This window comes from Labeo rohita, chromosome 9 (assembly GCF_022985175.1).
Source record: "Labeo rohita strain BAU-BD-2019 chromosome 9, IGBB_LRoh.1.0, whole genome shotgun sequence".
Taxonomy (NCBI): Eukaryota; Metazoa; Chordata; class Actinopteri; order Cypriniformes; family Cyprinidae; genus Labeo; species Labeo rohita.
The window spans coordinates 27582314-27604458 of NC_066877.1; the positions used below are offsets into that span (position 1 = coordinate 27582314).

A 22145-nucleotide genomic window follows, 5' to 3' on the forward strand; every position below is an offset into this window, starting at 1 on the left:
TTTTTTTATGACATTAAAGTATATTAAAAGTGAATTAATAGATAATTTGGCAAATTATGACTAGCATGAGTATAAGTCAGTGCATGATACAAGTCCATTGAAGAACAACACTCTCCATTCTAAAGGTGTGAGTCAGAGTCAATCAATATAAAATGCCCTATGAACACTCTTGCGATCGTATAGGGGAGTTCCCCTTGTGCTTTTTTCTAAAGCTACGTTTCCGTGTTCGCGAAGTGCTCAACATTTCCTTGAAGAGCCCACCTGTTTACCCGTTCAGTCATGATCGCTGGATAAGATAGCTGCCCTGAAAGAATTCATTCATGAGAAGAAACGGCACCGTACAACTACCTCCAGACGTCTAGGAACATTTGAAACGCCTCTCGCTGGATAAGGTCTGTAGTCTGCGGGCAAGACTCTTGAGGAACTGCATCTGGTTAAAACGCGTGGCTGCTGGTTACTCTAAAAACATCACGTTTAGCAGGTGCATCTTGTAAACGTCTCGGGAGCGTAAGAGCAGCAGGTAAATCTTTAGACATTAGATTCGGTATTAAGCAAATATTACAAATGAAAGACCTGACATTTGTATTCGAGTTGTTTGTTAAAGTTGGTTTATAAACTGTGTATGGTGTGTTGACATATTTATGATGTTTATATGAAAGGTAGCCTACTGTATACACTACCAGTCAAAAGTTTTTGAACAGTAAGATTTGTAATGTTTAATGTTTAAAGAATTATCTTCTGCTCACCCAGCCTGCATTTATTTGATTCGAAATACAAAAATATCTTTACTATTTAAAATAATTGCTTTCTATTTGAATATATTTTAAAATGTAATTTATTAAAGCTGAATTTTTAGCATCATTACTCCAGTCTTCTTTACGTGATTCTTCAGAAATCATTCTAATATGCTCATCTGCTGTTCAAGAAACATTTTTTTATTATTACTATTATTATTAATATTTATAACAGTTGAGTACATTTTGCTTTTGTAACGCTATACACTATATCATTCAAAAGCTTGGGGTCTAAGATTTCAATTTCAGATAAATGCTGTTCTTCTGAACCATGGATTCATCAAAGAAACCTAAAAAAAATCCACTCAGCTGTTTTCATAATAATAATAATAATAATAATAATAAATGTTTCTGAGCAGCAAATCAGAATATTAGTGTGATTTCTGAAGGATTATGTGACGGGAGGAATGATGCTAACAATTCAGCTTTGAAATTACGTTTTAAATGTATTCAAATAAAAAACAGTTATTTTAAATTTTAAAAATATTTCTAAATTTTACTGTTTTTGCTCTACTTTGGTGAGCAGAAGAGACTTCTTTAAAAACATTAAAAATCTTACTGTTCAAAAACTTTTGACTGGTAGAGTAACAAAAAAATGGGGGAGATTAAATTTATGACAGCTAATAATCTGGGAACAGCAAACATGCTGCATAGTAATCTATAATGTTTTTACAATTATTAGCAGACACTTTAGTGTTTGTTTATTCATTTACTTATTTATTTTTAATAAATAACATGATAAAAGGTCAGTTTGTAAACCAGACATGAAATTTACTTTTGTGCACTTTTTATTTATTTATTTGTGGTCATGTAAATCTCATATTTTACACAGAGCCTTACAAACTCTGTCACCTCAAGAGAATGATGGTCTTGTTTGATAGTGGTTTCACCCCGTAGCTTATTTCTAATGGGTTACACAAATGATGTCAAAACACTTCCTGATCTCTCTAGGTTATTTTTCATTCATGTCATGTAGCGCAGTACATTTTTATTCATAGATTACCTAAAGCAACATCAAATGATATCCATTGTATTTTTCCTCCCAGCACCACTATGAGTCAATGGAAACAAATCCAGCAACTGGATATTAAGTTCCTCGAACAGGTGGACTATTTTTATGATGACAACTTTCCAATGGAGCTGAGGCAGGTGCTGGCCAACTGGATTGAAAGCCAGGACTGGTATGTGGCTGTTTTTACACACTGAGCCAAATTTGTATTTTTAATGTTTATTAATCCACATTTTGAAATTCCAGTTTAACAACCACCCTAAAATATTCTGTAGTTCATAATATGAATTATGCATTTGCAACACAACTCTAATGCATAAGCGAATGCATCCTCCTGAAGCATCTTTGTCTTATCGCCTCAGGGAAACAGCTTCAAACCATGAATCTATGGCTACTGTACTCTTCAATAACTTCCTTATTCAACTGGAAAGACAGTGTTCACAGGAGCAGAACTTTCTTCACAGACACAACCTCAAGAGAATATTTCATCAGATACAGGTAACCACACATCTGATGCATCCCCGAGTGTCATATCCACACTGAAAAAATTATTTTTCACATTTACTAGAGTACATTTTACAAGGATATACTATCTCAATCTTTACACTTCAAAACCATGTTTATTTCAATGTGTTATTAGCAATTTCTAAGTGAAAATTTCCACACCATTTTTTTGCACGCTGAATAAATGTTGCACATCAAAAACAGTTTCGTTCAGTGATGCCTCCATGCCTATTTTTACACACCTGCTTTAAACGAGAACTGAGAGGAAAGGAATGTGCACACGCATGTACAAGCATGTGACTGTTTATTTTTACGATTTGCATACTTTTATTTTCTATTATAAGGACATTAGCAGGACATTATCTAAAGCTTAGTATTGAGATTCACAGTAATAGGCATCATGGTAATTGCATAGAATCTTTGTGCAATTTATAACTCTGTGACAGTTGTGTAAATTATTTCAAGCACGTGTTTGGTTGTCAACGGAAGTTTGTGCACTGAGATGTGGTTTTTGCTATTTTTTCAATGATTTCAGTGGAAACAGCCCTAACCAATATTTAGCACCTAAGGTCACTTGCCTCACATAGAGTTAACCACATTTAGTAAGGAAGAACATTAACCAGCAGTCTGTAAGCAATAGCTGACATGTTTTGATGTACTAGCTGTAGTTACAATAGTGTGTGTTACTTTACTAAGGAAAATAAGAGTTGAGGTTGCCAAACCCCCTAAATTCACTGACAAATGCTGACTGGCAGAACTCTCAGTAGTTTAAGACTGCTGAACACATTTTTTTTTTTTTTTCGTTTATGCAGTGTTTTCATGAGTGGGTGCTGTGGGGATTTCTCGCTTGATAAATGTGAAGAAAAACTTCCACAGTAGAATTAAATGTCGGGGGTTTCGCTTGGTTAAAAAAATTACATCTGTCTGTAGCTGGTGTTGTGTGCCACCCCAGAAAAAAAAAATGACAGAGCATAGCGTGGGGAAGACTATTTTTTCTTTTTCACATAAACTGTATTTAGGACAGCTGCAAAAATTCTAGTTTTTTCTTTCGCTCTTGCATCGTTTGTTTTGTTTCGAAAAAACCTATGGAAATATCATTGTCAATATTGCATGAAAAAAAAAAAACACCTAGACGAAACGCCCACAGTAGTGTTTTGACTAACGTTAAAATTCAAATAACACATCTGATTATTTTCCATAACTTCTAACAAATATCATAAACCCCCGAACTATATCAAAACCTCGATCTGCGAAGTGTGCACTTTAAGAAAAAAATTCACTTAAAAATGAATGCCATATATACAATTGTATGCTTTCATATCATATTTGTGTGATCATTATATGCTTTCAAATCAAATTTGAAACATTAATTATAACCAGTGTTGGAAAGGTTACTTTGGAAATGTAATAGGTTACAGATTACAAGTTACCCTATTCAAAATTTTATAAGTAGTGTAACTATTTCAGTTAGTTTATCAAAGTAATGTAACTGATTACATTTTATTACTTTTCTAAATTTCTAAAGAATGTCATTCATTTTGAAACACTTATAACAGGCAGGGTTCACTTTATAGTAGTACTCAAAACATTACTGTCAGACTTTCAAAATCCTTGATCATTTGATTTAAGATTATAAGTTCATTTTAAAACACAGGCACCACAAAATCACACTTTAGTGCCTCTTTTTACTTTGAGATTGTTCTGAGGTCAAAATGCTTATTTAAAATCATAATATGTAGCTTAATAGCTATGATGCTGTTTTTGAAATCAAATCTTTGCATAGCTATGACATGAAAGGAAGCACTGGCATGTAACAACGCCTTGGAAAAAAACAGTCAGTCTAAAATAAACCATATGCATAAAACCAAACAGGAAATAAAACGATTATCAAATAACCAATACTTTCCAACACAGATTATAACATAAAACGTCATTGTTTTGCATCTCATGACTTAAATGTTTTCAAAAACATTGTGTGTGAGATCCTAACCATCAACTGTTTCATTTACATCAGTGGTTGCTTGTTTGAACTTTCACTTTCCAAGGTTACTTCCCTCCTTGTAATGCCACATTCCTTATGAAGTATGATTCCTGTAAAGGGTGATGAGTTTTTACTTGTCAGGCAAATTTCTGTAGAACTCCAGGTACTTTCATTATATGTATGTATTAGTGTTGTCAAATTGATTTTACGCAATTAATCACATCCAAAATAAAAGTTTGTGTTTACATAACATATGTGCATGTGCTGTATTTATATGTACAGTCATGTGAAAAAGTACAGCCAAGATGGAAAGGCCATGTGTGACAAAGTTAGGACACCCTATGAGTCAATTTCCTGTAGATCCACTTTTAGCAGCAATAACTTGAAGCATTAATTTTTTGTGTGACTTTATCAGTCTCTCACATCGTTCTGGAGGAATTTGGACCACTCTTCTTTTCAACGTTGCTCCAGTTTATTGAGGTTTGTGGGCATTTGTTCATGCACAGCTCTCACCACAGCATTTGAGCCAGGATGAGCTCTAGACATGGACTGGACTATTGCAACACCTTGATTCTTTTCTTTTCAGCCATTCTGTTGTAGATTTGCTGGTGGGCTTGAGATCATTGTCCTGTTGCATGACCCAATTTTGGCCCAACTTTAGATGTCGGACAGATGCCCTCACATTTGACTATAGAATGCTTTGATATACAGAGGAGTTGATGGCCAACTCAATGACTGTGAGGTGCCCAGGACTTGTGGCTACAAATCAAGCCCAAAATGATCAGGCCTCCTCCATCATGTTTGTCTTTTGGTATGAGGTGTTTGTGCTGATATGCTTTTTAGGTTTTCACCAAACTTGGCGTTGTGCATTATGGCCAAACATCTCCACTTCGGTCTCGTCTGTTCAAAGGACATTACTCTAGAAGACTTGTGTTTTGTTCAGATGCAACTTTGCAGACCTAAACTGTGCTGCAATGTTTTTTTTTTTAGATAGAAGAGGCTTTCTTCTGCCAAGCCTTCCAAACATGCCATTTTTGTCCCATATTTTTCTAATTGTATTGTCATGAAATTTATTATTTGACATGTTAACTGAGGCCTGTAGAGTCTGAGGTGTAGTTCTTGGGTTGTCTGCCATTTCTCTGAGCTTTACACAGTCTGATCTTGGGGTGAATTTTCTGGGACGTCCACTCCTGGAAGGAGAGGTGTCTGTTTTAAATGTATCCCACTTGTGAATAAACTTCAGATTGTTTGGAAATGGCCGTATTACACTTCTCAGATTGATGGCAGCAACAATTGCTTGATGATTTCTGATGTCTTACCTCCTTGGCATTGTGTTAACACACACCTGAAGGCTCCAGACCAGCAAACTACCAAAGCTTATGCTTTTAAAGAGGCGCTCAGACTTGCCGATGATCAGTTAATCAAAGGTATTTAATTATCAGTGCTTGACTGTGATTTACCCTCTTAATTCCAATGTTAACAGTAAGGGTGTCCTAACTTTGTCACACATGGCTTTTCCATTTTGGCTTTATTTTTGTTCAGTAAATAATGACATGGTGCAATTTCCCATGTGTTTTTGTTCATCTGAGGTTTTATTTTCAAAATTTCAAGACCAGCCAAGGACCAGTTTTTTTAATGATGTCCTGATACGGAAAACCATGGAATTCAATAGGGTGTCCAAACGTTTTCACATGACTGTATATATAAATATGCACACATACATAATAATAAATGTAATATATATATATATATATATATATATATATATATGTGTAAATTATACATAAATATGAATACATATGTGTAAATACTTCTTAAATATATACATGTATGTTTGTGTATTTATATGTACATGTAAATATACACAGTGCACACACGTTATCCAAACACAGACTTTTCTTTTGGATGTGATTAATCGTGATTAATCGATTTGACATCAATAGATGTATATATGTGTGTGTGTATACATATATACACAGTTGAGGTCAAAAGTTTACATACACCTTGCAGAATCTGCAAAATGTTAATTATTTTACCGAATTAAGAGGGATCATACAAATTGCATGTTATTTTTTATTTAGTACTGACCTGAATATTTCACAAAAAAGACGTTTACATATAGTCCTCAAAAGAAAATAATGGTTGAATTTATAAAAATGACCCCGTTCAAAAGTTTACATACGCTTGATTCTTAACACTGTGTTGTTACCTGAATGATCCACAGCTGTTTTTTGTTTTGTTTTTTTTGTTTGGTGATATTTGTTCATGAGTCCTTTGTTAAACTGTTGTTAAACAGTCAAACTGGCCACTGTTCATCAGAAAAATCCATCAGGTCCGACAAATTCTTTGGTTGTTCAGCATTTTGTATATTGAAACCCTTTCCAACAATGACTGTATGATTTTGTAGATCCATCTTTTCATACTGACGACAACTGAGGGACTCATATGCAACTATTACAGAAGGTTCAAACACTCACTGATGCTCCAAAAGGGAAAACAAAGCATTTAAAGCCAGGGGGTGAAAACTTTTGAACAGAATGAAGATGTGTACATTTTTCTTATTTTGCCTAAATATCAAAATTTTGTCATTTAGTACTGCCCTTCAGAAGCTACAAAAGATACTTACATGGTTTCCAGAAGACAAAATAAGTTCAATATACCCTGATCTTCAAATTCTAAAAGTTTTCACCCCCCGGCTCTTAAAGGAGAAGTTCATGTCCAGAAAAAAAAATTACAGATAATTTACTAACCCCCCTTGTCATCCAATATGTTTGTCTTTTTTTTCTTCAGTCGTAAAGAAATTACGTTTTTTAGGAAAACATTTCAGGAATTATCTCCATATAGTGGACTTCAGTGGTGCCCGCGAGTTTAAAGTTTTAAAAATAGTTTAAATGCAACTTCAAAGGGCTCTAAATGATCCCATCCAAGAAGAAGGGTCTTATCTAGCAAAACAGTAAAAAACTTTTTAACCTCAAATAGGTTTACAATGCTCTACAATGTGCGTGCATACTCTGTGAACCCCAGTTCAATACATTTAGTGTAGTTTGAAAAACTCACATCTCAACTTCAAAATTGTCCTTCATCGCTGTTTTACCTTTTTTTTTTTTGACCTTCTTTGCACATTCACTTTGTAAACACTGGGGCGGTACTTCTGCAGCGATGTGGGATGATTTTGAAGTTGGAGGAGATTTTTTCAACATACCCAGTTTTTCAACTGTATTGAATCGGACAAACAAAAATAAGTGTAGATCTTTCAAAGTTATATTGATTTTAAACCTCTGCATAACACCACTTCTGCTTTTTTCCCACCAGGATTCACAGTCACCTGCTTTTTACACTTCACACACATAAAACGCCTTCATGCTGAATAGACATTAACCGTTTTTTTCACCAGTGTGCTTTGTGGTATGACTAGAAATTCCCGGTCTCACATTAGTCAGTAATTGCAGTTGCATCGCTCTTTCAGGTAAAATACAAAGCAAATCCTCTACACATGGCCGCTGTCATCTGTAACTGCCTGAGGGAAGAAAGACGCATCTTATCCACGGCCAGCATGCAAGAACAGGTACTGCAAAGACACACGTGACAAACAGCAAGCAAAAACCACAAATACCCCATGCAACTACGCTGTTAACCAAGCTATATTGTTTTGCAATGTACTCACATGATATTACAGTTTACCAGTGTGGGATCCAAAAGATGCTTCACTATGACCTATTTAACCAGTGTTAAAAATGCACCTGTTTGATTGTGACCTAGAATTAATTCATGTTTTAGATGTATACATTTACTTTACATTTAGATCTTTTGTTTGCCATGTTTACATTTCATTAATGGCAGGGACCACTTGAGAAGTCAATGCAAAACTCAGCCGCCTTGGAGAAGCAGAAAGTTCTTGACAACAAAGTGGCAGTCATAAGAAGCAGCGTTCAGGTAATTTGCGTCCAGTATTGCTTTCTATTATCCAAGGGGGTTTAGCTATGAAAACGTCCAGTGTGTGACATGTGCCATTATTTTCTACATGCTTTTATCAGATGCTGGACCAGGGTGTGAAGTATCTGGAGGACATGCAGGACGATTTTGACTTTCGCTACAAAACACTTCAACTTCGAGGTGAGCCACCCTAAAAAATGCCATATTTTTATGATATATTAAACCTAATAATATAATATGCGCATATAAGAGAGAGTTTTTGATATTAAAAAACAACTTTATATAATATCCTGTAGATCCAGTTGAGAGAAACTCTTTAACAATGAAGCAAGAAGTCACTACACTTCAGGAAATACTGAACCGTCTGGATTTCAAAAGAAAGGTAAGTGTATACAGTCACAGTTTCAATGTTTTACTTCACAACCATTTCCTTTTCTTCTTGTTTGTTAAAGGTTTTGTTTACTTAGATTGCATTATACTTTTTGAACTAGCCTGGGAACTTCCTGTCTCAGAAAGGTCGCTTTGAGTGGTTTTCACACATCTTTGGTATATTTTGCTCAGGTGTGACACCACCATACATGTTGTTGTTGGCTGGTCATTGTTAACCACTGTGTTTGCACTTTGTTTTACCTGCACAGGAGATTTTGTCAAAGATTGCAGATGTTATAAAGGAGATCGATGCCCTGATTTCCTCCCAGCTCAACCCTGAGCTTAAGGAATGGAAACGGAGACAACAGATCGCCTGCATCGGAGGACCGGTTCTCATCGGACTGGACCAGCTCCAGAACTGGTATAACCCTTATGATAGTGAAACATAATAAAAATATACAATTTAAGTTATGCTGTTATAGATTACTGTTTTAAATGTTCTAATGCTAATAAAACTGTCACAATGCTCACAGTCTTCATATTTTGTTATGTTGCTGCCTTATGTTAAACTGCTTTAAATGACTTTTTTTCTGCATCAATCTACACTCCATACACAATAATGACAAAGCACAAAACAGGTTTTTAACATCTTTGCGAATTTATTAAAAATAAAAAACTTAAGTGATTCTATTGCATAGGTGTTCATACCCTTATCTGGGACAGTTGAAATGTAGCTCAGGAGCATTCAAATTGCTTCTAGATGTTACTACACTTCGAGTGAAGTTAACCTGTGGCAAATTCAATTGAATGGGTATGATTTGGAAAGGCACACACCTCTCAGAAAAGATCTAACAGCTGAAAATGCACATCACGGCAAAAACCAAGCCCTGAGGTAAAAAAAAACAACTGCCTGTAGAGCTCAGAGACAGGATTCCATCAAGCCACACATATGGGGAAGAATCAGAGAAAAATTCTGCTGGATTGAAGGTTCACAGAAGCATGTAGTCACCGTTAACCTTAATGGAAGAAATCTGAAACAACCACGACTCTTCCTAGAGCTGGCCTCCTGGCCAAACTGAGCAATTGTTGGAGAAGGGCCTTGGTTAGGCTGGTGACCTAGAAGCTGATGGTCACTCTAGTTGAGCTCCATGATCTTATATGCAGATGGGAGAAACTTACAGAAGGACAAACATCACTGCAACACTCCACCGACCTGGGCTTTATGGCGGTGTGGCAAGACTGAATCTTCTCTTCAGTGAAGACACATGAAAACCCACTTGGGATTTGCAAAAAAGCACCTAAACGACCCACAGACTGTGAGAAACAAGATTCTCTGGTGTGATGAACCTCACTTCCAAGCATCATGTTTAAACGAAACCAGTAATGTGGTGGTTGCAGCCTCATGCTGTGGGGCTGTTTTTCAGCGGGAGGGACTGAAGGACTCGTCAGAGTAGAAGTAAAGCTCAGTGCACCAAAATATTGAGATGGCCTTAATGAAAACTCAGTCCAGAGCATTCAGAACCTCAGACTAGGTGGAAGGTTCACCTTCCAACAAGCACACAACAAGAGTGGCTTATAGACAACTCTGTGAATGTCCTTGAGTGGCTCAGCCAGAGCCTTGCCTTGAACCTAATCAAACATTTCTGGAGAAACCTGAAAATGTCAGCCAGCCCCCATCCAAGCTGACAGAGCTTGAGAGGTGAAGAGGTGAGGCGAAGAATGGCATATAATTGCCAAGGGTTGTTGCATCATACCCAAAAACATTTGAGGCTGTAAAGGTGCTTCAGCTAGGTACTGAGTTAAGGGTATGAACACTTATGCAATGTATGTTTTCCAGTTTTTTATTTTTTTAATAAATTTATGAAGTTGTGACAGTTCTGTTTTTGCTTTGTAATTATGGTGCATGGGGTATAGACTGATGTGGACAAAAGTATTTAACATAAGGCAGCAACATAAAACGTGAAAAAAGGGGGTATGAATACTTTTGCAAGGCACTGTAAATGCTGTATCACTGTTAATAAGAAATGTTGATATTAAGACATTAATCATTAAGAAATATTTTTCTTATGCTTTGTGACACATGCTTTGTGAAGGATAATGTGACATTGAAGACTGCTGAAAATTCAGCTTTGCCATTACAGGAGTAATTTTAATTAAACATATATACGCCTAATTTTTGTGTGAAATCACTTTTACAGGTTTACCCTGACAGCCCAGAGTCTTTTCCAGATTAAAAGACAGCTGGACAAACTGGGTGAGCTGATCCTCAAAGTCACTTACGAGAGTGATCCAATCCCTCTCCAGAGACCTCAAATGGAGGAGCAAGTCAAATACCTCATCTATCACCTCATTAAAAGGTAACAGGTGAACAATTAAGGCACAACAGTTCACTTTGTGTGAATAATACATGAATGCAACATAATAGAAAGGCTGTGCTGGGTTGACCAGGAAACCTGGGTAATCTGTCTTGGTCATATTTGCAGCTCATTTGTTGTGGAGAAGCAGCCCTGCATGCCTACACACCCCCAGAAACCTCTAATCATCAAAACACAGGTGCAGTTTACCACCAAGGTCAGGTATGAACAACAGCCTCTATCAAACTCTTCACGTAAACAAGTCTAATTTTACAAAGAGTTGACTGCCTTTGGTCGCCCATTTAATTTCACTTTTTTCTTTTTTAGATTACTGGTTAAACTACCTGAGGTGGATTATCAACTCAAAGTCAAGACGACATTCGATAAGTATGTTTCCTGAATTATGTCTACATCTTATTTTTATAACCTGGGTCATTCATGTTATGCAATAGATTTACAATACATGTGCTATACATAAACTTGTTAACTTATTGAAAAGAAATATGCTTGTGATGTAATATGAGGAAATGTGTGAAAGGGTAAAGCAGACTTAAATAAGTATGATCTGATTATTAAAACTCATTAATTTTAACATGTTTGCTTACAAAATGACAAATTTAAGTGTGTGGATCATAAGATTGAAAAATATGTATCCTACAGATAAGTGTTAGTCTGAAGTTAATACTGATATTATTTTACATTTGTTAATGTTTAGATGTTATCATACAGATTATTATTATCAGATAGAGATAAACCAACTAGTGCCACAATACACCACATAATATTGATCATAATCGCTTATTCATCAGCAATTACTGATGTTGTGCTGTTGTTTTCCAACCACACATGATGTCACTTCCTGTAAGATGATGTCAATGAACTTGTTAAAAAGTAAAATCTCAAATAAATAAATAAAATAAAGTTAATAATAATAATAATAATTATTATTATTATTATTATTATTATTATTATTATTATTATTATCTTTTATATTAATTAATTAATTAAATAAATAAATAGTTATCTTTTTACATAAAATAAATATATATCTTTTATATTAGGGCATTTTATATATATATATATATATATATATATATATATATATATATGTGCTGTTGTTTTCCTACCACACATGATGTCACTTCCTGTAAGATGATGTATATGAACTTGCTTTTGTCCAAGTAAAATCTCAAATAAATAAATAAAATAAAGTAAATAATAATAATTATCTTTTATAATAATTAAATAAATAAATAATCTTAATAATTATCCAAAACAATATCCCAATAATACTATGCTTTGTTTACTTCATTTTGATTATTAAAAAAGTAAATAAATAAATAAAACAACTGGAATATTTATTTCATTACATTAATGCAACATCCACACAAATTAAATTAACAGTTAAATTATTGAAAATTATCTTCCAAAATAGTAATAATCTCTAATATGAATTGCACTACTACGGTTGCGAATATGTATTATGATATTTATGATAGGGACATGAAAACAATGCACGCTAGGAATGACCCAGCTATGATTATGTCTTTTTTCCATTGTTTACAAGCCATGCAAGTAATGTTTGTATCACAGGTGCAATTAGCCCAACGTGACCATGTTTTTCTACTCTTTTCTATTTATGTGTGTGCAGAGACCTTCCACCAGGCAAAGTGTGAGTGCACTCAACCTCAAACAGAAGAACCAACTTCCTGTTGTTTATTTAGGCCAAATCTCAAAATGAGTTTTGTGTGTGGGGGGAGGGGGATAGCAGTGTTTTACAAGCTAAATGGTACAAATTGTACATAGGAAATTACTGTAATTTACAGTAAAGTGGAAGTTGTGACTAAACAGAAGATATCAAAACTAACATTATTGATATTTCCTTGCAGGAACAGACAGTTCTTCATCCTCACCAACAACACCAAAGTAATGGATGTTGAGGAGTCGACCGGATGTCTTTCTGTAGAGTTCAGGCATCTGGTACTTCACTCTGAATTCTACCATTATTCAAGAAAAATACTATCTGTTACGAAGGCTTTGGTGTTAAATATATTTAAATGAGTTCACCCACTGTAGGAAAATTCTCTAGTCATTATTTACGTACTGTCATGTTGCTCCAAACCCACATTTGGTTATTTTTTCCATGCAACATAAAACGAGCAATTTTTAAAGCTTTTGTCCCATACAAGGACAGCTGGTAGTAATCATGGCTTCAAAAAGTGAATAACTTAATCTGTTCCTCACATAAAATTAACAGATGTCAGAAGACTTGAAATAATTTAGTATTTTGTGTATGTGTAAGTGTCCTTTTTCAAGTTTGACAACTGTGATAACTATGAACTGTTGTTAGAAAGAGCTGTGTGAAAATTAACTTTCATTTTTGGGTGAACTATCTTTTCAAGAGAGAGGAGATATTTAATGAAGTCTTTGTGTTTTGCAGCAGCTGAAAGAAAGAAAGTGTCCTACAGGAGGAAAAGGGAATGAGGTAAGACAGGATTATTTTTTAACATCTTGCTGCTTTCTTTACAAGAGTATCTCTTTCTAGTGGCCCATCTTTAAATCTTAAAAGGCCTATGCCATGGCTTGAGTCTGGTTGCATGTTGTTATTCAGTGTGAAATATGTCATCTTGCCAACAGAGGGCAGCCTCACACAGTATGTGCTGGATCATGGCATTGAAACGTAATCATATTATGTCTCTCCATTGCAGGGTCCTCTGTCAGTAACAGAGGAGTTACACTCTCTCAATTTCGAGGCCATGCTGATGTTACAGGGCCTGGATATTGATCTTGAGGTATGTTTTAGTGTCTATGTAAAACTTCACTGAAAATGGTAATATACAGTATTTTTGTCTATAATGTGTGTGTGTGTGTATGTATGTGTGTGAAAGTGTTTGTGTACTTGTTTTTGCTACATTGTACACAAGGATAGTAAAAGCTGAAATTTTTGACATGGTGGGGACCGGCCTACGGGCCCCACAATGTAAAAAAAAAAATATTAAAAATAGTAATGATGTTTATCTGAAAATGTAACAATACAAACATGTTTTCTGTAAGGGGTAGGTTTAGGGTTAGGGGTGGGTTAGGGGATATATAAAACTATCTTTATCTGTCTATATAAATAAATAAATAACTATATGTACATAGACATACACACTACCAGTCAAACATTTTTAAACAGTAAGGTTTTTTTTAATGTTTTTTAATGTTGTGTCATTTCCCACCAAACCTGCATTTATTTGATCCAAAATACAGCGAAAACTGTAAAATTTTGAAAGTTTGAATATATTTTAAAATGTAATTGTGACTGTGTAACTGTGATTTTAAAACTGAATTTTTAGCATCATTACTCCAGTCACATGATTCTTCAGAAATCATTCTAATATTCTAATATTCTGATTCTGATTTAAAAAAAAACATTATTATTATTATTATTTTATTATTTTCAGGTATCTTGATGAAAATAAAGTTTCTGAAGAACAGCATTTATCTGAAATAGAAATCTTTTGTAACATTATAAATGTCTTTATCATCACTTTTGATTAAATTAAATCAAATAAAGTATCCTTATTATTTTTTTCCCCAAAATAAATAAATAAATGACGCCACGTTTTTGAATAGTATAGTGCATAATGTTACAAGGGCTTTTTATTTCAGATAAATGCTAATTTTTCGATCTTTCTATTCATCATGAATAGAATCATGAAAAAATCATGAAAAAACTGTTTTAAATTATGATAATAATATGTATGTGTATGGTATATACACGTGTATATATAAACATTACAGACAATTTTCAGTAAGCTTTAAATAAGCTTTATAAAAGCTTACTGAGACAGCATTTACTTAATGATAAAATACTGTAAAAACAGTATGATTATGAAATGTTATTACAATTTAAATTAATTGTTTACTGACCCCATTGTACATAAATACATGAGATATTACATATATTATTCCATTTCAATGTTGAGAAAGTAATAATAAAACTACTACTATTACTATAACCATTACTACTACTACTAATTTATTATTTAGTAAGACCTACAGTTAAAATACAATATAAAACACCTCTGTAATCATTTGTATTGGAAATTGCTGTGCTAATATATAGCTTTTTTTATGGTTTTCTTAATGTTTCTCATGATACCACTCACTGAGTTTTATATTTTTGTATTATTTTGTGCAGACTTGCTCTTTGCCACTGGTGGTCATTTCCAACGTCAGTCAGCTTCCAGGAGGCTGGGCCTCTGTCATGTGGTATAACCTGCTAACTGATGACCCCAAGGTGAGCTTCTGATCCATTTGCAATAGAATGAACGTCTAGATTATACTATCTTGTTTATAGCTTGCAGCACTTGCAGTCAAAACATGCTTAAGGTCTGCATTTGATCTATTCCTGTATTATGACTAAAATAACTAGAGGTCATAGTTTTAATCAGTGGCAAGCCTTGACATAGTATTATATGAATTTCTCTGACACGTTTAGAACCTTGGATTCTTCAGTAACCCTTTGCGGGCAAGCTGGAGTCAACTCTCAGAGGTACTCAGCTGGCAGTTCTCAAGTTTCGCAGGCCGAGGACTTAACAAAGAGCAGCTTAACATGCTGGGGGATAAACTACTGGGTATGTTTTCTATAAACTTTATAGACACCACAAACTATATAAACTATGTTTATGTGACATGAAAGTATTGTTATGTCATTGTCTGTTGCATTACACTATGTTTGATTTACTCTAATGTTTTTTTTCATAAAAATGCTGATACCACAGTTTTGTGAATGTATGTTGGCCTCCATCTTATAGTGTTTTATAATTGCTTCTGAAGGTCAACATGCTTCTTATAATGACTGCCAAGTTACTTGGTCCAAGTTCTGGAAGGTAAAATGGAATAAATATTATATACTCTTGCTATTCTCAAATTGCAACAACAATAATCCAATGTGGGTTTTTTTCTATTGCTTTCAGGAAAACATTCCTGGCAAGTCATTTAGTTTTTGGCTGTGGCTGGACTCGATCTTGGATCTTATTAAGAAACATTTACTTCCTGTTTGGATTGATGGGTCAGTGTCCTTGTTGTGACATTCAGATGCATGATAAATAAATGTAACACATATTAGCTCTGTTATTCTGATAAGCATGTAATAAATAACAAATGCAACTACTGGATAGAATAGTTAATTTTTATTAAATGTTTTATCAGTATGTTTACCAGTAAATTTATAATTGAGATTTCTGCCATGCTATTTTCTGCTTCTCAATGGATTATGCTATTTTTTGGTTCTCAGTTACATAATGGGATTTGTGAGTAAAGAGATGGAACGTGCTTTACTGAAGGAGAAGGAGCCAGGGACATTTCTGCTACGCTTTAGTGAAAGTCACCTTGGAGGAATCACCTTTACTTGGGTTGAGCAGGATGAAAATGGTTTGTCTGCTATATGTCATTATATTTTAAAGAAACAGTTCATTCAAAAATGAGCATGTGCTGAAAGTGTACTCATCCTAAGGCCATCCAAAATGTAGATGCATTTGTTTTCCCATCAGAACAGATTTGAAGAATTTAGCATTACATCACTTGCACACCAATGGATCCTCTGCAGTGAATGGGTGCCGTCAGAATGAGAGCCCAAAACAGCTGATAAAAACATCACATTAATCCACAAGTAAATCACACAGTTCCAATCCAGTCATTTAATGTCTTGTGAAGTAATCATAGAGATATTTTGAACTTTGAACTTTTGAACCATTGCTTCTGGTCAAAATACAAGTCCATAATCCATAAAAACACATCCTCCAGTGAGAAAGTCTGTCTGTTAAGTCTTGGTTGTTCTCCAGAGACATATTTGTTTAGAACTCTTTTGGACTGTTTTCACTTGTAAACAGTGTAGGGCTGCCCCCTAATAGTCAACTAACCATCAGTCGACGAGAATAATTTTATTAGTCGCTTAGTCATAGAAAAAAAAGTCATGCAGTCTGTGACAGACAGATCACTAATGGCTGGTCTATGTGGTAATACAGTACATTGGGCAGGACATCCAAACGCTTGCCTATCATTCATTGACCTCAAATATGGCTTTTCATGTCAAATATGTAAGTAGTAGCAACTTTACACGGCAGCTCAATCTAATGTTAACTAAAAAAGGTGCGCTATTTTTGGTCATACAGATAAGAGTAATACATATTTTGAATCTGTAAAGTCTCTACGTCTATTCGTGTGCACTTACAATAACAACAAAACATTGCACTTTTGTAAAATAATGAAAGCAAACAGGATGAACTTTCTGTCTCTGTGAACTTGAGCACGTCACTTCGAAACTCCATGTATTCCTTCCTTACAGACATGAAAAAATATATCTATAGAGAGCGAAATGTCTACTTTTAAATGAACCAATTTAAACTGAAAACAAATATTCTCAGATTATGTAATCAGTATGAAACATGCATACAGGCAGTACTGCAGAAATGATGAGTCAGTATCGCCGACTTCATCTCATAAGCTGAAAACAAAAAAAGCACTAGTTTATCAATACATTATTATTAAGGTAATGCAACCTCCTTAGTGTTTTTCCCTGACACATTCATAATCATTACTTCTGGCAAGCTTTATGTGTGTGCTTGAGCACTTATTAGGCAATTAAAGGCTCATTATTTAATGGTTTATTAATAAACATGCAATTACTTGACTAATGCTTAAAATGTCTAATGGTTTAACGACTACTACTCGACCAGAAAAATCTTTAGTCAAGGGCAGCCCTAAAACGGTGTTTGATCTGTGCATATTTCTCCCCTGATTCAAACAAAATGGCTTTTTCACTGGAGAAAGCTTTGATATGAATAGAGTCATATTTTAGGCAGAAGCAGCAGTTTGAAGTTAAAAACATGTTAATGATGGATTTGTTTCATACAAACATGCAGCTTTTCACATCACAAGACATTAATTGATGGACTGGAGCCATGTGGATTACTTGTATATTATTATGTTTTTATAAGCTGTTTGGTTCTCGTTCTGACAGCACCAATTCACCACAGATATTCAAAATTTCCTGTTCTGATGTAGAAACAAACTCATCTATGACTTGGATAGCCTGGGTAAATTTTAAACAATTTTTTCATTTCTCATTTTGTACCTAATGCATTTAATTGTGTGGAAGTAGTGCTAAAGTCCAACTAAAGATATATACTTTTGATGTATACTTTAGGTACACTGTAAATATGTTGCACTGAAAGACTGATATTATTTAAAGATCATACAAACCTCATTAACAGTGACATTAAAAGCTTAATATTAATATTAAGTGACATTTAGGCTTAATATTAAGAAATTGTGCAAAAGTAGCACCCCAAATAAAGTTTAATTACGATTTTTAATATCAGTAAGTCTTGAGTGAAATGTCAGTAAATATGTTAACACACTTGAACTACACTTAGTATAAAATCAATGCATTTTAAATCTATTACTTGTTTACTAGGGTAACGCAGGAGACATTATGTTGCAAGTGTCCAGTTGTAAAACAAAGACAACAATATAAGAATCCAAGTTCATCCAAGCAGTGAATAGTTAAAATGCTCTGTTTGCAAGTCCACACAGGTTAAAGGTTTTAAAGCTAAGGAACTCTTGCCAGGTTAGGCAATTACTGTAAGTTCCATGCTGATACAATGTCTTGTGTTTGCTGAGGGAAATTCCAGCCTGGAGAGGTTCCAAAAATTAGCAGATGCCCATTATCCTTTTGTAGATTTAATTTGTGTTTACTTATTTTTAGTGTGCAGTTGAGAGTTGAATTGTTTAGATTGAATAATGCCTTCGTGAAAGAGCTCCTCTTATGTCTGGCTGTTTTGATGCTTCTTCATGTCTGTATTGTATTAAATATGTTGGTAAATAATCTTAAGCACATGTATTCTGCCTACAGGAGACCCAAAGTTCATCTCTGTAGAGCCATACACGAAAAACCGTCTCAACGCCTTGCCCATTGCTGATATAATACGGGACTATAAAGTCATTGCAGATGGTGTTGTCCCAGAGAATCCTCTGAAGTTCCTTTACCCTGACATTCCAAAAGATGAGGCTTTTGGGAAACATTACAACAGCCAGCAAAACAAAGGTTAGATGTCTGTAAATTTATCAGATTCTTCCTATTTTAGTTGTGTCCTATATTTTGTTTACACCCCTGTTACTTATACTGCACTACAGACCAGAGGTCACATTAAGCAGAGCGCTGGATCCAGAACAAAAACGTAACTGTCACAAATGTTTTCCTATGCATTTGATTAGGTACAGTCGAGTACACAGAAGCTACAATGATCTATCACGCCACATTAAAGAGCGCCAAAATGGTATTTATTGCTTGAATTTGACCAAAAGATCGACTGTGATTTAAGAATCGATTTTGGTTCATTAAAATGAGAATATATTAAAATCGAGAAATCTGTTTTTTTTGTTTGTTTGTTTACCCAGCTCTAGCATATTTTGTTGTTTTTAAACACTTCACTGTCGTCCTGTAGGTTCATGATTAATAATGAAAATGTGAACAAAAAATAAAAGCAATTAAATGTTTTATTCTAATTAAAATATAAAAAAATATATATTGACAGGTAATAATAGATTATGATGGAATTTTTATGACCCTGTCCGTTAAAATGACGGACAATGTTAAAGTCTAGCGCAACCTCTGCTACAGACACACAAAAAAGTTGCATGCCTTTTTTTTTTTTGGAAAGTTCAGATTATAAATATCATATGCTAAAATGTTAAATGTTCTTTTTTTGTCTTTCACAGTTTGCCCTTACATTCAAACGCAGTTAGTTCCAATTTCCCATCGGAAGTGAGTATCAATTTCTTTCGACAAGATTTAATTTAATAGTTTCTTGAATGAACCTTTTTTTTTAGTTTTTTTCCTTTCTCTCTTCAATGTCCTCAATTCTCAGTGGTCCAGTCCAAAATGCATGTTCCTCTCCTGAACCCCCCCATGTCCCCTGGAATGTTTGAAATTATCACCCAGCACCTCAGTCCCTTTGAGTTTGAAAGCGCTGTAAGTAACACTTTAACATATTTGAAACCCTGCTTTGATGCGGTCATGTGATAATCATCCATCATGATTTTATAATAACTCAAAGAGCACAACATACTTCATTAAAAGTAACCTGACCTGAGTCAGTCGCACTTAGTGACTTTCATTCTCATAAGCCTAAAATTTTGTATATTTACATTCAACATGGTCTCAGACTTTTAAACCCAGCTGTGTACAGTTTACATACACCTTGCAGAATCTGCAAAATGTTAATTATCTTACCAAAATAAGAGGGATCATACAAAATGTTTTTTTTTTATTTAGTACTGACCTGAATAAGATATTTCACATAAAAGATGTTTACATATAGTCTACAAGAGAAAATAATAGTTGAATTTATAAAAATGACCTTGTTCAAAAGTTTACATATGCATGATTATTAATACTGTGTTATTACCTAAATGATCCACAGCTTTTGTTTGTCCCGTGTTTGTTCTGAACAGTTAAACTGCCTGCTGTTCTTCAGAAAAACCCTTCAGGTCCCACAGATTCTTTTGTTCTTCAGCATTTTTGTGCATTTGAACCCTTTCCAACAATGACTGTATGATTTTGGGATCCATCTTTTAACACTAAGGACAACTGAGGGACTCGTATGCAACTATTACAGAAGGTTCAAACACTCACTGATACGTCAGAAGAAAAAAAACACATTAAAGGGTGTAAACTTTTGAACAAAAAGAAGATGCGTACGTTTTTCTTATTTTGCCTGCATATCGTACTTTTTTAATTTAGTACTGCCCTTCAAAAGCTACAGAAGATACTTGCATGTCTCCCAGAAGACAAAATAAATTAAATTTACCCTGATCTTGAAATTAAAAAAGTTTTCACCCTTAATGCATCGTTTTTTTCTTCTTCTGAAGCATCAGTGAGCGTTTAAACCCTCTGTAATAGTTGCATATGAGTCCCTCAGTTGTCCTCAGTGTGAAAAGATGAATCTCAAAATCATATAGTTATTGTTGGAAAGTGTTCAAATACACAAAAATGCTGAAAAAACCAAAGAATTTGTGGGACCTGAAGGATCTTTGTGAAGAACAAACTGTTCAGGACAAACAAGGGACTCATGAACAACTATCACTAAACAAAAAAACGACACAGCTGTGGATCAGGTAACAACACAGTATTAACAATCAAGTGTATGTAAACTTTTGAAAGGGGTCATTTTTATGAACTCTTTTTTCTCTTGTGGACTATATGTAAACATCTTTTATGTTAAATATCTTATTCATGTCAGTATGTATGATCCAACAACATGCATTTTGTATGATCCCTCTTATTTTGGTAAAACAATGAACATTTTGCAGATTCTTCAAGGTGTACGTAAACTTTTGCCCTCAGCTGTAAATTATTAACTTAGTTGCTCAGAATCATATTTTGTGGGTAATTTTGGGCTGTCACTAATAAGCAGAGATTATCTGAACATTATTCTGTCACTAAAAAATGACATGACACTTTTTCTTGTTCACATTGCAGATGAGTTCACCCTAGTAAGGGTAACAGCCACAGTTCACTTGGATCCAAGATTATGGATGGGTTAAAATATTTTCATCTTTATATTTTGGTTTCTTTTGCTGTTTTTCCACTTTTCTTGCTCTGTGCCACTATAATGCATCATGTCTCTATTTTCATTTGCTGACAGAGAATGTATATTCAAAAATACTGTCATTATGAAAATGTATCAGGTGTATTACTATATGTATGTCATCATTCTAAATTACAACAATTTATCATCTACCTGTAAAACTCTTAGTCTGCCTTAATATTATTCCCATTTTAGTGTTCTGTATATATTATAACAAGCATATTATTTTTTTTAAATAAAGAATTTTATGGTTTATCTTTGGTACTATCTTTATTATTGGTAGTAGTAATATGCACGCTTAAAATACCATGCAACATCTGCTAGGAATTGTGGTTGTTCACAATATGAGGATGGAAATGTTGTTGAGTAGGCAGAAGCCAACATGTTCTTAGTAACATGGGAAAGGCTTGCACCCACACTCTTCCTGTCAGCATATATGAAGTTTTTGCACAAAGAATCAAGCAGTTTAGAGCTAGAAGTAGAAACACGCTTTATCGTGTGTATATTAACCTTCATATTGTAGTCTGTGACTACATGCACTATGTGCCTGCAATATGATTT

The 22145-nt window shown here is 34.3% G+C and overlaps 1 protein-coding gene across 2 annotated transcripts; it reads left to right on the forward strand.

The window, feature by feature from the left end:
• The first annotated feature begins 217 nt into the window (after positions 1 to 217).
• stat4 (signal transducer and activator of transcription 4) lies at positions 218 to 21822 on the forward strand. Of its 2 annotated transcripts, none has more exons than XM_051119426.1 (24): positions 218 to 520; positions 1841 to 1975; positions 2166 to 2301; positions 7755 to 7853; positions 8129 to 8221; positions 8323 to 8401; positions 8518 to 8603; positions 8860 to 9011; positions 10789 to 10947; positions 11074 to 11166; positions 11272 to 11331; positions 12596 to 12616; positions 12834 to 12924; positions 13388 to 13429; positions 13653 to 13736; positions 15131 to 15229; positions 15431 to 15566; positions 15769 to 15821; positions 15909 to 16003; positions 16229 to 16365; positions 18848 to 19039; positions 19714 to 19759; positions 19863 to 19966; positions 21476 to 21822. In XM_051119426.1, exons 2-23 carry the CDS (start codon positions 1848 to 1850, stop codon positions 19921 to 19923), a joined length of 2142 nt encoding a protein of 713 aa, XP_050975383.1. In that variant the 5' UTR covers positions 218 to 520; positions 1841 to 1847; the 3' UTR covers positions 19924 to 19966; positions 21476 to 21822. The 2 variants fall into 2 exon arrangements, with proteins under 2 accessions (XP_050975383.1, XP_050975382.1); XM_051119425.1 differs by having other exon boundaries at positions 219 to 520; positions 13385 to 13429.
• The last annotated feature ends 323 nt before the right edge of the window (positions 21823 to 22145 follow it).